The sequence below is a fragment of the Oryzias latipes genome, chromosome 18, assembly GCF_002234675.1.
Source record: "Oryzias latipes chromosome 18, ASM223467v1".
Lineage (NCBI taxonomy): Eukaryota > Metazoa > Chordata > Actinopteri > Beloniformes > Adrianichthyidae > Oryzias > Oryzias latipes.
In genome coordinates, this window is record NC_019876.2 from 309,595 (window position 1) to 326,234 (window position 16,640).

Sequence of the window (16,640 nt, forward strand, 5' to 3'; positions counted from 1 at the left end):
GAAATCCTTGTTTCATTGTCTCCTTTTCTGAGTTCAATCCGTTTATTAATAGTATTCGTAATTCTGAGAAGCAAAAAGCAATGAAAACCTTGTCTGTATGTGAAAGATTCAACATTTTCTCCTAAAGTTTAATCCTGACTTATTTCTATTTCTGTTCTTGTTTTTTATACATATATGTATTTAATATTTGTAATTGTGTTCTTATTGCATAACTTAATGTGAAGTCCTGTAAAATGGCATAATGTGCAATAAAGTTTATTTAAAAAAGAAGTGCCTGAATACTTTGAATATATAAATAAAATAATTAAAAACGAAACCAAGTTAGCTTTGGCTTATTTTAGCGGACAGACAGGAAGCAGATCAATAAATAGACTGATGACGTCAGCAGAAACTCTCAACAGAAAATCATTCTTTTCAAAAATACATCACTGCCGGTTTGCTGAACAACCAAAGCTATAATATCTGTCAGAAATATTTTTATGACTGACATCACATTTCTTATAAAATGTCTTTATTTCTACAGAATTTCTGGTTACAAGCAAATTTACAGCAGAGTCATAGTTAGCATGAACCGCTGTGGTTCTGTGTCCAATGATCTGTTTAACCCTTGTGCTATCTTAGATGACCCCCCCCTTCCATTGAGGTGTTCTCCCTACCATGACAAAGGTGGATAAAGGTGGAAAGATTTCATGGAATCCATGGACACCAGTGAAGATCACAAATCATTGAAGAAAAAAGGTTCAGAGCTCTGTCTAGTGGGTCTAGATGACCCACCTCCCAATGTTAAAGTGCCTAGGATAGAACAAGGGTTACCATTGGGAGTTGGGTAAGTGATAAAGTTGTGCTTTAACCTTGTTGCCAACAGCTGCAACATAACTGCATTCTCTGAAGTTCTTTAACTCTGTGATCATTTACACAATTAATGTCATTATTACAGATTCTGACCTGGAGAAAAGGTGATGCACATCAGCACAAAGCTGCTTTCCTCCACTTCAGAATCCGTAGGAACGTCATGATTTGCATAAAGGGTTGAACGGTGGTTTAAAGACAGATTTCTTTGATGTTTCCTCCAACATGTGAGTGAATGTGGGGATAGAAAGCGTTCTGCAGGATGTGTGTAAAGCTTTACGATCGATTGGACACAGAAACACAAACACGATCTTTAGGTTTGGACAAACCCAGACCTTCAGTGGAGCGTTTAGATAAAAACAATGCTGCAAAGTGAAAACTACAGAGAGACCACATCTGCAGGACTGAGACAGCTAATCCATACATGCTTCACGTATGTTACAGTGTTTTACGACATGACAACAATGCTACATCACGCCTCCAGAAGTCCTCTAGTGCTCTTGTCATCCGGAGTAAAGTTCTTCCTGGACCTCAGTTCTTCTCCAGTTGTTCTTGTCTGACAGTGAACGTCCTCCCAGCAGGCTGTCAGGGCTTTCTCTGAAAATCTAGTCCAGACGTGAAACGGTTAACGGAAACCTGATCCCAACCCTAAACGTGTTTCAGGATAACAAACTTCAGCTCCTGCCTACAGTCCTTCAGGACTGCCCTGCTGATTCTTCTCAGTCCTCCTGCTCCTCCTCATCTTCCACCTATTTCTTCTCTTCCTCTTTAGCGGTCTCAGGGGTTGGAGGGGGCGGGGCATCCCCAGGGAGGTCAGGTCGTGGAGGCGGGGCTAGCTTTCTCTCCAGCCGTGTGACCCGGTGTTTGATTTTGCTTTGAGTGGCCTCGTTCTCCGCCAGCAGCCGGGCGTATCGGGTCTGCAGGGCGTCGAGCGTGCTGGTCATGCGGTCAACCTTCTCCTCGATCTCTTTGGGGTCGGGGCCCTGGGCCGCCACCTGCAGGACAGGACAGTTACAGCGGTTGTTGCCTAAACGTCCGTGTGCAGGGCGTGTTACAGTACCTCCAGGTCCAGCAGCCCGTCCTTCATCAGAATCTGCCTTCCCTTCTCCTCCAGCAGGGCTTTGGCGTCCGGATACTCTGTTAGCGCCTCCATCAGGTCGTCCTTGGACAGACAGAAGAGGTCAGAGTACCCGATGCTTCTGATGTTGGCCGTCCTCCTGTTTCCTGCCTTACTGCCTGTTGAAGAAGAAGACAGGGTGTTGGAGGGGAACCACACGCCTTTTAAAGGTCTATATGATGATTTTCTAGAGCTTTCCAGACTAAACTGATCCATACATGTGATCACATATTACCTTTGGAACACTAAAGAACAATTATTTTTAAATGAAATACGAGTCATTTTTTCAGCTCATTTCCCTCCCTGGAAGTAAGACGACTCGATCTCTGAGGCTCCGCCTTTCTCTCCGTGTGGGTACCGCCCATTTCATGACATCATCCTAGAGCTTCAGCAGTGTGTCTGAGTTTCTCCCATGAAAACAAACATCTGAACTTTTGCAAGAATAAATCTTCAGATGGTGCAAATAAAATTAAAGGGGCGTGTGTGTTAGCCTGGGGGCGGGGCTGGCAGCAAAGGCCAAGTCTGTTTTTACCTTTCTTTAACATTTGTATACATTGTTAGCATCATTCTGCGTCATATTAATCTGCTGTATGTGAAGTTTAAGTTTGGCTGAAGTTGTATAATAGACACTAGATCTGGGCAAATCCAATTTTTCAGAATCAATTCAATTCACTTTCTTTCATTCAATTTGGTTCGATTCAATTTTGAATTTACATGGAATACACATTTAGACATATTTTTAAAGAAATGCAATAACAACCAATATATGTTTTAAAGATCTTCATATCTGATACAGTTGGCATACTGTAAAAGGTATCAGTGAAATATCAAACTGATTGTTAACACTATGAAGTGTTACATGATTTCTCTAACGGAGAAGCTCCAACAAAAATGTACAGATCATTAACATTGTAAAGGCTCTAAACCGATTCTCCTGGAGGCGTTTCAGTTTGGCCACTAGGTGGAGCTAGCGCTATAGCATTACAGGAAAAAACGCTGGTTTGGACACAAATGGTAACTTTAAAAAAGATTTTCTTCAAAGAGTTTGGATAATTCCTGCCTGTGAGTCTATAAACATGTTCATTTAGTTAGAAATGTGTGTTTAAGTAGACAGAGCATTAGCCGCCCTATGGGAAATTCCATTATACGTTAGCGTCTAGCTAGCGGACTTTAGTTTCATTGCTAATAAAGACAGATGCTTTTAACCATCAATGCCTCAATGTTCTTCAGAAGCAGCAGAAACTACTTCCTGAATGATCCCATGTCTTAAAGACCAACAAGAAGGCCGTCCTGAGTCAGACGTGGCGTCACAGCAGACTTTACATGTGAAAGTAAAGTAAAGTCCACATTTATCTCCTCCTAAAAAGAGAGAGGAGGAAGACCCACCTTTGATGGCCAGGATGCTGATCTCACCAAAGTAGCTTCCATCACTGAGAACAACAAACTGCGTGACGCCGTCATCCGCCACGACCGCCAGCTTTCCCTCCTTGATGATGTACATCTCTCTACCGATGTCTCCCTTTTTGCAGATGTAGTCTCCTGGACTGTAGACCTGTGGCTGCAGCTTCAGCACCAGCTCCACCAGCAGACCGGCCTCACAGTCCGCAAAGATCCGAACCTGCAGAACCACACAGAAGTCAGGATGCGGTTCTGATCTTCCCACCCACATGAGGAGTTCTGCGACTTCAGTGAAGACCTTCTTTAGCGTGTCCAGGTGGACGTTGATGGCGATCTCTGCTCTCAGCTTGTCAGGCAGGTACTTCAGAACTTCCCTCTCGTCCACCGCTTTCTTGTTTGTCCACAGGAAGTCGAACCACTTGATGACTCGTTTCTCCAAGTCCTTTGTCACCTGTAAGGAGGGAGCGGTTCAGTTCCAGGCCTGGAACCGTGTTCACTTAGCAGACAAATCAGGATTCTGCGGACCTTTCTGAAGCTCATGTACTGTTTGATGGCGTCGATGCGAGCCTGGAAGTCGGCTCTGGCCGCGTTCATGTTGGTGATCATTGAGCCGACGTTACCGACGATGGTGGCAAAAATCAGCACACCCACCTGGACAGAAGAACCAGAACCTTCACCTGTACTGTTCAGAAAAATGGTTAAGTCAACCGTTCCAAACGCTGATGAAGATTGAGAGTATCAAAAGTTCAATTCATCGAGCACCAATAACAGCCCAGCAGCTACCCCAGACCACACCTGAAACCAATCATTTACTGTCAGAGGAATGAGAAACAAGCCACACCCACCAGGAAGTCAGTCACAACAAAGAAGTACTCAGAGTTCTCCACAGGGGGCGGGGTTTCTCCAATGGTGGTGAGAGTCAGCGTGGACCAGTACATGCTGTACGCATACTTCCTCACCAGGCGACCAAACTCTGGGTCTGCAGGATCCGGATACACGAACCTGTCAGCTCCGAAACCTAAGAGCACAAAACAAACCAAGACGCTTGGAAAAGGGAGTCTGAACCGGATCCAAACCCTTTCAAACGAAAGGCTTAAAGAGGTCAATCTGAGGTCCATCAGGTCACAAACCAATGGCTTTGGAGAAGGAGTAGTAGAGGCATGCATTCCAGTGGATGATGATCAGGATGTACATGACCAGGTTGGAGATGCGAAGAGCGTTTGGGTAGTTGGTTCTGGTCTCTGTGCGCTGGAAGAACTCCATCATCCTGAAACAAAGACACACGAGCCGCTGTCAGGGTTTTGGTTTGAGCGGTTTGCTGTGTTCTCCGTGTTCTGGAAGTGTAGCGGCATCGGTCTGTAACGGACGGGTCAGGTAAAAACAATCTGAGCTTCTACAATCAGCTAAAACCAGACCGAGGTCAGGAAGAGATTCAAGACGCTGACAACCATCAACATTTTAACCACACGTTAAGTGGACATTTAGTCACATGAAAGAGCAGCGATGTGGATGGGTCTCTTGTCTAAGAACATCGTGAGTTGTGGTTCTAGAACATGACTGTACTCTCAGCAGATGTGGAGACGTCTTAAGTGAGTGTGTTCATGATGTGACCTCGGTTGACCGTGTGTACCTGTTGAAGCGCAGGAGTTTGTTGAGTCGGATCTCTGGATAGGTGACACCCAGGATCAGGTAGAATATGTCGGTGGGGATCATGGAGACCATGTCCATCTTGAACTGGAAGCTGATCATGTACCGCTCTCGCAGCTTCTTCTCATCCTTCACAAGCAAACCCTGCTCCAGGTAACCTGCAAAGACGTTGAAGAGGTTCAGGTCGGGTTGGACCGGCTGAGCTGTGGGGTGTGCTCCAGACTACAGACCGGTTCTGGTTCTGAAGACCATATCTAGCAGATAAAGGATGTCCGAGACAAAGTCCAGGAAGAACCATAGGATCAGATAGTCGGTCTGAAGTTCTTCAAAACAGGCCCTGAAATGAACAGAAAACAGAGTTAAGCAGAGACTGGGTCCTGCTGGTTGGTTCTTTTGGTTCTATTGACCCGTTAGCTTCTACATGATGGACTTTCTGCTCCACGCCTGCTGTCCTGAAAGCTGCTGTTTCCCTGTGATGATGTCACAGCTACAGTAGCCTCAGCGGCATCCTGACGGAGGAGACCGCTGATGGTTCAGAACACGGACAGGACAGACAGTGCGGGTTCTGGTGTCACCTGGCTATGATGAGGGTCCAGTTGTACATGACGGGCATGGTGATGATGAAGAGCCAGTGGTAGTAGTTGTTTCCAGCTGGATCAAAGACTGTGATCTCTTTGGCTCTGGACAAAGACGGTCATGGATGTTACCGATCATCATCACTAAGAAACACAGATGTGATGGATCAAACTCACGCCTCCTCCTTGGCCTTCTTCTCCTTCTCCTCCTTCTCTTTGGCCTTCTGCTTCTCCTTCTCCTTCTCCTCTTTTTCCTTCTGTTTTTTCTCCTTCCTCTCCTTCTTCTCCTGTTTGTCCTTCCTGGAGGAAGACGGTCATCAACCAATGCTTTTGTTTCCTGTTAGAGTCCATCATCTGAAGGAGAAACTCACTCCTTCTTCTCCTTTTTTGCTTTCTTCTCCTTTTTTTCCCTCTTTTTTTCCTCCCTGCAAGAAAAGAGAGGAGGATGAAAAGGTCTTCTCTTCTGGTGAATGTGGAGAGGTTCTGCGGTAATGACATGTTTGGTTCTCTCTGTGGACACTAAAGTTCTGGTTCAGAGGATGGTGTTTGTCTTACTCGTCTTCCTCGTTGTTGTTGCTGTTGTTGACGTTGAACAGAGATCCGGGTCCAGCTCTCCGGCCGACTCTGAAACAAACATGACCAGAAAACGGAGCTGTCTGCATGAAGACACAACCGGCAGGAAACCCCCCCAAAGACCTCATCTGAACCTGCTCAGTGCAGACCACCAACCATTCTGATGAGATTCAAACTGTTACACCTTTACTCAGGTGTGAGGAAGACCTCCAGATGACCTTCATCGTCTTAAACTTGTCCTGATCTTCTGAGGTGGATTTCTAGACCAACCAGTCCTGAAGAAATCCCTCCTTTGTCTGATTTCAGTCTAACGACACTCAGAAACATTCTAGATCATGTTCTCCACAGAGCTAATGTTCTGACTCAGGCCTACATGCTACGTTCCTTCCAGGATCCCGTCAGCATTTCAGTTTTCAGGATACGGTTCAGTAAATTTAGCAATAATCAAACCCATCAGAGCTGCTGCGTCTGTGTGAACGGGTCTGACGGTGGGGGCGGGGCTTCATGATTCTGTGTTAACGGGTCAAAGCAGAACCCTGCAGCTCAAATGACGGCTTTTTTGTTGTAGCTGAAGCTGATGTAGCAAGCTAACGCTGACACCTGCAGTTTGTTTGTCTTGAACTTCCAAAGTTCCAGACCAACAGAGAAAGATCCTGCAGATCTGGTGGTTCATCCACCATCTGACTGAGGGTCCCATCAAGCATCGCTCAGAGGAGGTCTACAGTCCACACAGAGCTCCAGTCACTGGAGATGAGTGGACCTCATGCTAAGCTCTGGTTCTGTTCTTCAGGGTGAACCCACCTCACTCCTTCCCCAGAGTCCTCCATGTCCTGTAGAACAATGGTAGGGGGTGGCCGCTCCCTGACACAACGGGGGTCCACTGGAGCCACTTTAGCCATGGACACACCGTTCTTCCAGCTGTCTGCGGTCACAAAGAGACAGAAAATCACTGTCCAATGAGAACGTGTCCAGACAAAATAGACGTCTGACATGACATCATTCCATTTCCGTCGTCAACTTCAGAGGACGTCCTGCTGAGGAGGAACGTTCAAAGCTCTTCATCAAACTGTTACTCATCAGGAAACTGAGGAGATGTTTCAGAAAACTTTGAATAAAACAAACCTCTCTGTGGACAGAGTGTCTCCTCCAGCTGCCTCCTGTCAGGAAGGGTTGACTTTGACGGATGAGGTTCTGTCTCAGTGGGTTCTTGGGGGGTAATGGAACCAGACGGTGCAGTGAACTGGAGCTAAAAACCTCCCATCTCTGAAAACCCACAAGTCTGACAGATGATGGATTCATGATGGATAAAGTCTCACTGAACATGTTTGAAGTTGAAAACAGAAAACTACTCTGAAGGACATTTGAAAAAAGGTTGTTTTGTGTTTTGTCATCAACATTTTAAATCTTTCCTTAAAAACAGTTTTTTCTCTTCAGGTGATGTTAGACTGACTGCTGTAGGGAACTTCATCAGAGACGGTGATTGTTTTATGACTCAACAAAGTGGCAGAATAAAAATAGGAACATTATCTTCTGTTTGCTGTATTCAGATGTGTTGTGTTGTTGTGTAGTTGTGTTGTTGTGTAGTTGTGTAGTTGTGCAGTTGTGTTGTTGTGTAGTTGTGTTGTTGTGTAGTTGTGTAGTTGTGCAGTTGTGTTGTTGTGTAGCTATGCAGCTGGTTGTTTCATTCTCTAAAATCAAATGAATAATAAATGCAGCTTCATGCAGACATGATGTGCATCAAAGTCTATTATCTCCTTACCTGTCAGCTGATAATCCGTCACCTTGGTTCACGCGGCCTAAATCCACCTGCAGCCCCCCAAACTCCTCACCCGAGACCCCAGGAGAGACCCCCCATAAACACGCAGATGAAGCCTGTAGTCCCTAAGCCTGTGGGGAGAAGAGGAGCAAACGGAGGACAGGAGTGGGGAGTCCGGCGGTCTCCTCCAGAAGAGTCTCCTCTGTCAAACTGACAGGGATAAAAGGATTAGAGGATGAGAGCGTCCACCTCCCAGGAGCCACCTGCAGGAGTCCACAGGAGCCTGTAGGAGTCCACATAAGCCTGTAGGAGTCCACAGGAGCCTGTAGGAGTCCACAGGAGCCACATGCAGGAGTCCACAGGAGCCTGCAAGAGTCCACAGGAGCCACATGTAGGAGTCCACAGGAGCCACATGCAGGAGTCCACAGAAGCCTGTAGGAGTCCACAGGAGCCACATGCAGGAGTCCACAGGAGCCTGCAAGAGTCCACAGGAGCCACATGTAGGAGTCCACAGGAGCCACATGCAGGAGTCCACAGGAGCCTGCAGTAGTCCACAGGAGCCTGCAGGAGTCCACAGGAGCCACCTGCAAGAGTCCACAGGAGCCTGTAGGAGTCCACAGGAGCCACCTGAAGGAGTCCACAGGAGCCTGCAGTAGTCCACAGGAGCCTGCAGGAGTCCACAGGAGCCTGTAGGAGTCCACAGGAGCCACCTGCAGGAGTCCACAGGAGCCACCTGCAGGAGTCCACAGGAGCCACCTGAAGGAGTCCACAGGAGCCTGTAGGAGTCCACAGGAGCCACATGTAGGAGTCCACAGGAGCCACATGCAGGAGTCCACAGGAGCCTGCAGTAGTCCACAGGAGCCTGCAGGAGTCCACAGGAGCCACCTGCAAGAGTCCACAGGAGCCTGTAGGAGTCCACAGGAGCCACCTGAAGGAGTCCACAGGAGCCTGCAGTAGTCCACAGGAGCCTGCAGGAGTCCACAGGAGCCTGTAGGAGTCCACAGGAGCCACCTGCAGGAGTCCACAGGAGCCACCTGCAGGAGTCCACAGGAGCCACCTGAAGGAGTCCAGAGGAGCCTGCAGTAGTCCACAGGAGCCACCTGCAGGAGTCCACAGGAGCCTGTAGGAGTCCACAGGAGCCACCTGAAGGAGTCCACAGGAGCCTGCAGTAGTCCACAGGAGCCTGCAGGAGTCCACAGGAGCCTGTAGGAGTCCACAGGAGCCACCTGCAGGAGTCCACAGGAGCCACCTGCAGGAGTCCACAGGAGCCACCTGAAGGAGTCCACAGGAGCCTGTAGGAGTCCACAGGAGCCACATGCAGGAGTCCACAGGAGCCTGCAGGAGTCCACAGGAGCCACCTGCAGGAGTCCACAGGAGCCTGTAGGAGTCCACAGAAGCCTGTAGGAGTCCACAGGAGCCTGCAGGAGTCCACAGGAGCCTGTAGGAGTCCACAGGAGCCACCTGCAGGAGTCCACAGGAGCCACCTGCAGGAGTCCACAGGAGCCACCTGAAGGAGTCCAGAGGAGCCTGCAGGAGTCCACAGGAGCCACCTGCAGGAGTCCACAGGAGCCACCTGAAGGAGTCCAGAGGAGCCTGTAGGAGTCCACAGGAGCCACCTGCAGGAGTCCACAGGAGCCTGTAGGAGTCCACAGAAGCCTGTAGGAGTCCACAGGAGCCTGTAGGAGTCCACAGGAGCCACATGCAGGAGTCCACAGGAGCCACCTGCAGGAGTCCAGAGGAGCCTGCAGGAGTCCACAGGAGCCACCTGCAGGAGTCCAGAGGAGCCTGCAGTAGTCCACAGGAGCCACCTGCAGGAGTCCACAGGAGCCTGTAGGAGTCCACAGAAGCCTGTAGGAGTCCACAGGAGCCTGTAGGAGTCCACAGGAGCCACATGCAGGAGTCCACAGGAGCCTGCAGGAGTCCACAGAAGCCTGTAAGAGTCCACAGGAGCCACATGCAGGAGTCCACAGGAGCCTGCAGGAGTCCACAGGAGCCACATGTAGGAGTCCACAGGAGCCACATGCAGGAGTCCACAGGAGCCTGCAGTAGTCCACAGGAGCCTGCAGGAGTCCACAGGAGCCACCTGCAAGAGTCCACAGGAGCCTGTAGGAGTCCACAGGAGCCACCTGGAGGAGTCCACAGGAGCCTGTAGGAGTCCACAGGAGCCACCTGAAGGAGTCCACAGGAGCCTGCAGGAGTCCACAGGAGCCTGCAGGAGTCCACAGGAGCCTGTAGGAGTCCACAGGAGCCACCTGCAGGAATCCACAGGAGCCACCTGAAGGAGTCCAGAGGAGCCTGCAGTAGTCCACAGGAGCCACCTGCAGGAGTCCACAGGAGCCACCTGAAGGAGTCCACAGGAGCCTGCAGTAGTCCACAGGAGCCACCTGAAGGAGTCCAGAGGAGCCTGCAGTAGTCCACAGGAGCCACCTGTAGGAGTCCACAGGAGCCACCTGAAGGAGTCCACAGGAGCCTGCAGTAGTCCACAGGAGCCTGCAGGAGTCCACAGGAGCCACCTGCGGGAGTCCACAGGAGCCACCTGCAGGAGTCCACAGGAGCCTGTAGGAGTCCACAGGAACCACCTGCAGGAGTCCACAGGAGCCAACTGTAGGAGTCCAGAGGAGCCACCTGCAGGAGTCCACAGGAGCCAACTGCAGGAGTCCACAGGAGCCAACTGTAGGAGTCCAGAGGAGCCACCTGCAGGAGTCCACAGGAACCACCTGTAGGAGTCCACAGGAGCCACCTGCAGGAGTCCACAGGAGCCACATGTAGAAATCCACAGGAGCCACCTGCAGGAGTCCACAGGAGCCACCTGCAGGATCCACAGGAGCCACCTGCAGGAGTCCACAGGAGCCACCTGTACAGGAAGAATCCACAGGAGCCACCTGCAGGAGTCCACAGGAGCCACCTGCAGGAGTCCACAGGAGCCACCTGTAGAAATCCACAGGAGCCACCTGCAGGAGTCCACAGGAGCCACCTGCAGGATCCACAGGAGCCACCTGCAGGAGTCCACAGGAGCCACCTGCAGGAGTCCACAGGAGCCCTGCAGGAGTCCACAGGAGCCACCTGTAGAAATCCACAGGAGCCACCTGCAGGAGTCCACAGGAGCCACCTGCAGGAGTCCACAGGAGCCACCTGCAGGAGTCCACAGGAGCCACCTGCAGGAGTCCACAGGAGCCACCTGTAGAAATCCACAGGAGCCACCTGCAGGAGTCCACAGGAGCCACCTGCAGGAGTCCACAGGAGCCACCTGCAGGAGTCCACAGGAGCCACCTGCAGGAGTCCACAGGAGCCACCTGCAGGAGTCCACAGGAGCCACCTGTAGAAATCCACAGGAGCCACCTGCAGGAGTCCACAGGAGCCACCTGCAGGAGTCCACAGGAGCCACCTGCAGGAGTCCACAGGAGCCACCTGTAGGAGTCCACAGGAGCCACCTGCAGGAGTCCACAGGAGCACCTGTAAGGAGTCCACAGGAGCCACCTGCAGGAGTCCACAGGAGCCTGTAGGAGTCCACAGAAGCCTGTAGGAGTCCACAGGAGCCTGTAGGAGTCCACAGGAGCCACATGCAGGAGTCCACAGGAGCCACCTGCAGGAGTCCAGAGGAGCCTGCAGGAGTCCACAGGAGCCACCTGCAGGAGTCCAGAGGAGCCTGCAGTAGTCCACAGGAGCCACCTGCAGGAGTCCACAGGAGCCTGTAGGAGTCCACAGAAGCCTGTAGGAGTCCACAGGAGCCTGTAGGAGTCCACAGGAGCCACATGCAGGAGTCCACAGGAGCCTGCAGGAGTCCACAGAAGCCTGTAGGAGTCCACAGGAGCCACATGCAGGAGTCCACAGGAGCCTGCAGGAGTCCACAGGAGCCACATGTAGGAGTCCACAGGAGCCACATGCAGGAGTCCACAGGAGCCTGCAGTAGTCCACAGGAGCCTGCAGGAGTCCACAGGAGCCACCTGCAAGAGTCCACAGGAGCCTGTAGGAGTCCACAGGAGCCACCTGAAGGAGTCCACAGGAGCCTGTAGGAGTCCACAGGAGCCACCTGAAGGAGTCCACAGGAGCCTGCAGTAGTCCACAGGAGCCTGCAGGAGTCCACAGGAGCCTGTAGGAGTCCACAGGAGCCACCTGCAGGAGTCCACAGGAGCCACCTGCAGGAGTCCACAGGAGCCACCTGAAGGAGTCCAGAGGAGCCTGCAGTAGTCCACAGGAGCCACCTGCAGGAGTCCACAGGAGCCTGTAGGAGTCCACAGGAGCCACCTGCAGGAGTCCAGAGGAGCCTGCAGTAGTCCACAGGAGCCACCTGCGGGAGTCCACAGGAGCCACCTGCAGGAGTCCACAGGAGCCTGTAGGAGTCCACAGGAACCACCTGCAGGAGTCCACAGGAGCCAACTGTAGGAGTCCAGAGGAGCCACCTGCAGGAGTCCACAGGAGCCAACTGCAGGAGTCCACAGGAGCCAACTGTAGGAGTCCAGAGGAGCCACCTGCAGGAGTCCACAGGAACCACCTGTAGGAGTCCACAGGAGCCACATGTAGAAATCCACAGGAGCCAACTGTGGGGGTCTACAGGAGCCACCTGCAGGAGTCCAGGAGTCCAGGAGCCACCTGCAGGAGTCCACAGGAGCCACCTGTAGAAATCCACAGGAGCCACCTGCAGGAGTCCACAGGAGCCACCTGCAGGAGTCCACAGGAGCCACCTGCAGGAGTCCACAGGAGCCTGCAGGAGTCCACAGGAGCCACCTGTAGAAATCCACAGGAGCCACCTACAGGAGTCCACAGGAGCCACCTGTAGAAATCCACAGGAGCCACCTGTAGAAATCCACAGGAGCCACCTGCAGGAGTCCACAGGAGCCACCTGCAGGAGTCCACAGGAGCCACCTGCAGGAGTCCACAGGAGCCACCTGTAGAAATCCACAGGAGCCACCTGCAGGAGTCCACAGGAGCCTGTAGGAGTCCACAGGAGCCACCTGTAGGAGTCCACAGGAGCCACCTGCAGGAGTCCACAGGAGCCTGCAGGAGTCCACAGGAGCCACCTGTAGGAGTCCACAGGAATCACCTGTAGGAGTCCACAGGAATCACCTGCAGGAGTCCACAGGAGCCACCTGTAGGATTCCACAGGAACCACCTGTAGGATTCCACAGGAACCACCTGTAGGAGTCCACAGGAGCCACCTGTAGGATTCCACAGGAACCACCTGTAGGAGTCCACAGGAACCACCTGCAGGAGTCCACAGGAGCCACCTGTAGGAGTCCACAGGAACCACCTGTAGGAGTCCACAGGAATCACCTGTAGGAGTCCACAGGAATCACCTGCAGGAGTCCACAGGAGCCACCTGTAGGATTCCACAGGAACCACCTGTAGGATTCCACAGGAACCACCTGTAGGAGTCCACAGGAGCCACCTGTAGGATTCCACAGGAACCACCTGTAGGATTCCACAGGAACCACCTGTAGGAGTCCACAGGAGCCACCTGTAGGAGTCCACAGGAACCACCTGTAGGAGTCCACAGGAACCACCTGCAGGAGTCCACAGGAGCCACCTGTAGGATTCCACAGGAACCACCTGTAGGAGTCCACAGGAACCACCTGTAGGAGTCCACAGGAACCACCTGTAGGAGTCCACAGGAGCCACCTGTAGGAGTCCACAGGAACCACCTGTAGGAGTCCAGAGGAACCACTGTAGGAGTCCACAGGAGCCACATGCAGGAGTCCACAGGAGCCTGCAGGAGTCCACAGAAGCCTGTAGGAGTCCACAGGAGCCACATGCAGGAGTCCACAGGAGCCTGCAGGAGTCCACAGGAGCCACATGTAGGAGTCCACAGGAGCCACATGCAGGAGTCCACAGGAGCCTGCAGTAGTCCACAGGAGCTTGCAGGAGTTCACAGGAGCCACCTGCAAGAGTCCACAGGAGCCTGTAGGAGTCCACAGGAGCCACCTGAAAGAGTCCACAGGAGCCTGTAGGAGTCCACAGGAGCCACCTGAAGGAGTCCACAGGAGCCTGCAGTAGTCCACAGGAGCCACCTGCAGGAGTCCACAGGAGCCACCTGCAGGAGTCCACAGGAGCCACCTGAAGGAGTCCAGAGGAGCCTGCAGTAGTCCACAGGAGCCACCTGCAGGAGTCCACAGGAGCCTGTAGGAGTCCACAGGAGCCACCTGAAGGAGTCCACAGGAGCCTGCAGTAGTCCACAGGAGCCTGCAGGAGTCCACAGGAGCCACCTGCGGGAGTCCACAGGAGCCACCTGCAGGAGTCCACAGGAGCCTGTAGGAGTCCACAGGAACCACCTGCAGGAGTCCACAGGAGCCAACTGTAGGAGTCCAGAGGAGCCACCTGCAGGAGTCCACAGGAGCCAACTGTAGGAGTCCAGAGGAGCCACCTGCAGGAGTCCACAGGAACCACCTGTAGGAGTCCACAGGAGCCACATGTAGAAATCCACAGGAGCCAACTGTGGGGGTCTACAGGAGCCACCTGCAGGATTCCACAGGAGCCACATGTAAAAATCCACAGGAGCCACCTGCAGGAGTCCAGAGGAGCCACCTGCAGGAGTCCACAGGAGCCACCTGTAGAAATACACAGGAGCCACCTGCAGGAGTCCACAGGAGCCACCTGCAGGATTCCACAGGAGCCACCTGCAGGAGTCCACAGGAGCCACCTGCAGGAGTCCACAGGAGCCTGCAGGAGTCCACAGGAGCCACCTGTAGAAATCCACAGGAGCCACCTGCAGGAGTCCACAGGAGCCACCTGCAGGAGTCCACAGGAGCCACCTGCAGGAGTCCACAGGAGCCACCTGTAGAAATCCACAGGAGCCACCTGCAGGAGTCCACAGGAGCCACCTGCAGGAGTCCACAGGAGCCACCTGCAGGAGTCCACAGGAGCCTGCAGGAGTCCACAGGAGCCACCTGTAGAAATCCACAGGAGCCACCTACAGGAGTCCACAGGAGCCACCTGTAGAAATCCACAGGAGCCACCTGTAGAAATCCACAGGAGCCACCTGCAGGAGTCCACAGGAGCCACCTGCAGGAGTCCACAGGAGCCACCTGTAGAAATCCACAGGAGCCACCTGCAGGAGTCCACAGGAGCCACCTGCAGGAGTCCACAGGAGCCACCTGCAGGAGTCCACAGGAGCCTGCAGGAGTCCACAGGAGCCACCTGTAGGAGTCCACAGGAATCACCTGTAGGAGTCCACAGGAATCACCTGCAGGAGTCCACAGGAGCCACCTGTAGGATTCCACAGGAACCACCTGTAGGATTCCACAGGAACCACCTGTAGGAGTCCACAGGAGCCACCTGTAGGATTCCACAGGAACCACCTGTAAGAGTCCACAGGAACCACCTGCAGGAGTCCACAGGAGCCACCTGTAGGAGTCCACAGGAACCACCTGTAGGAGTCCACAGGAATCACCTGTAGGAGTCCACAGGAATCACCTGCAGGAGTCCACAGGAGCCACCTGTAGGATTCCACAGGAACCACCTGTAGGATTCCACAGGAACCACCTGTAGGAGTCCACAGGAGCCACCTGTAGGATTCCACAGGAACCACCTGTAGGATTCCACAGGAACCACCTGTAGGAGTCCACAGGAGCCACCTGTAGGAGTCCACAGGAACCACCTGTAGGAGTCCACAGGAACCACCTGCAGGAGTCCACAGGAGCCACCTGTAGGATTCCACAGGAACCACCTGTAGGAGTCCACAGGAGCCACCTGTAGGAGTCCACAGGAACCACCTGTAGGAGTCCACAGGAGCCACCTGTAGGAGTCCACAGGAACCACCTGTAGGAGTCCAGAGGAACCACTGTAGGAGTCCACAGGAACCACCTTTAGGAGTCCAGAGGAACCACCTGTAGGAGTCCACAGGAGCCACTTGTAGGAGTCCAGAGGAACCACTGTAGGAGTCCAGAGGAACCACCTGCAGGAGTCCACAGGATCCACATCTGCTGGTTGATGTGGATCTGCAAAAAAACAAAAAAGACAGTCCCATGACAACTTTATTCCTCTGGGGGTTCTGGTCTGTTTTTTGCTCCAAACAGGTCAAAGTTTTGGGGCCCCACCCCCCTGGCATCTCAAACAGGAAGTACCTGCTGGCTCCAAGAGGCCAGAATCCATAATTACCCGTTCTGGATCTGATACCTTTCATTTCCATCTTTTTGATAATCCTCAATTATAGGAATTTTAAAGTGTTTCCAGTTACAAACTGACCAATCAGATGCCTCAATTTGTGCAGCCTTTTCCCAGTGACGTCACACACCCCAACTGCAGTCAGCGGCGTTTACTTTCAACTGGGGCTGATGCAGCATGCTAACGCTAATGCAGAAGGGCTAGCATTAGCAAGATGTATGCTAGCATGCTGAGCAGAGAGCTCAGAACTCCAAACGTTCCTGTTGAGGAAGCCACCATCTGCTGCTGGAACGTCTGGACCTCTGATCACATTCAGGTTCTGAGCTGGGAGGTGGACCTGTGGCGTCTCCACAGGGAGGTGGACCTGTGGCGTCTCCACAGGAGGTGCACCTGTGGCGTCTCCACAGGGAGGTGCACCTGTGGCGTCTCCACAGGAGATGGACCTGTGGTGCTCTGTCCACAGTGATGTGCAGATTACTGTATTGTAGTAACTGGAGTTGTGTTGTTTATGTTCTCCTTTCCCTTCAATAAAGAATCTGCTGAGGCTGATTTGACCAAAAAACTCTGAAAGCCTCACAGGTTCAAACCAACAGAGAGCCTCCTGTCAGGGAGGAGGAGGAGGAGGAGA

General features: G+C 52.7%; 1 protein-coding gene across 1 annotated transcript; it reads right to left on the minus strand.

Moving 5' to 3' along the window:
• Positions 1-494: 494 nt before the first annotated feature.
• On the minus strand, positions 495-8,154 carry LOC101174653 (cyclic nucleotide-gated channel rod photoreceptor subunit alpha). The gene is made up of 16 exons (XM_020701902.2): positions 7,919-8,154; positions 7,282-7,438; positions 6,961-7,081; positions 6,142-6,210; positions 5,958-6,011; positions 5,764-5,886; positions 5,587-5,691; positions 5,242-5,348; positions 4,995-5,169; positions 4,495-4,631; positions 4,210-4,382; positions 3,890-4,015; positions 3,663-3,815; positions 3,353-3,584; positions 1,910-2,085; positions 495-1,844 (listed from the first exon to the last, which is right to left on the minus strand). The coding sequence occupies exons 3-16, from the start codon at positions 7,056-7,058 to the stop codon at positions 1,599-1,601; spliced, it is 1,974 nt and encodes a 657-aa protein (XP_020557561.1). The 5' UTR covers positions 7,059-7,081; positions 7,282-7,438; positions 7,919-8,154; the 3' UTR covers positions 495-1,598.
• Positions 8,155-16,640: the final 8,486 nt, after the last annotated feature.

Excerpts from the sequence above, each read along its gene's own strand:
- LOC101174653 (XM_020701902.2), bottom strand. The coding sequence starts at position 7,058 with ATGGCTAAAGTGGCTCCAGTGGACCCCCGTTGTGTCAGGGAGCGGCCA. Across the intron at positions 4,632-4,994 it reads AAACTCCTGCGCTTCAACAG|GATGATGGAGTTCTTCCAGC; the intron begins GTACACACGGTC and ends TCTTTGTTTCAG. Across the intron at positions 4,016-4,209 it reads TTGTTGTGACTGACTTCCTG|GTGGGTGTGCTGATTTTTGC; the intron begins GTGGGTGTGGCT and ends TCTTCTGTCCAG.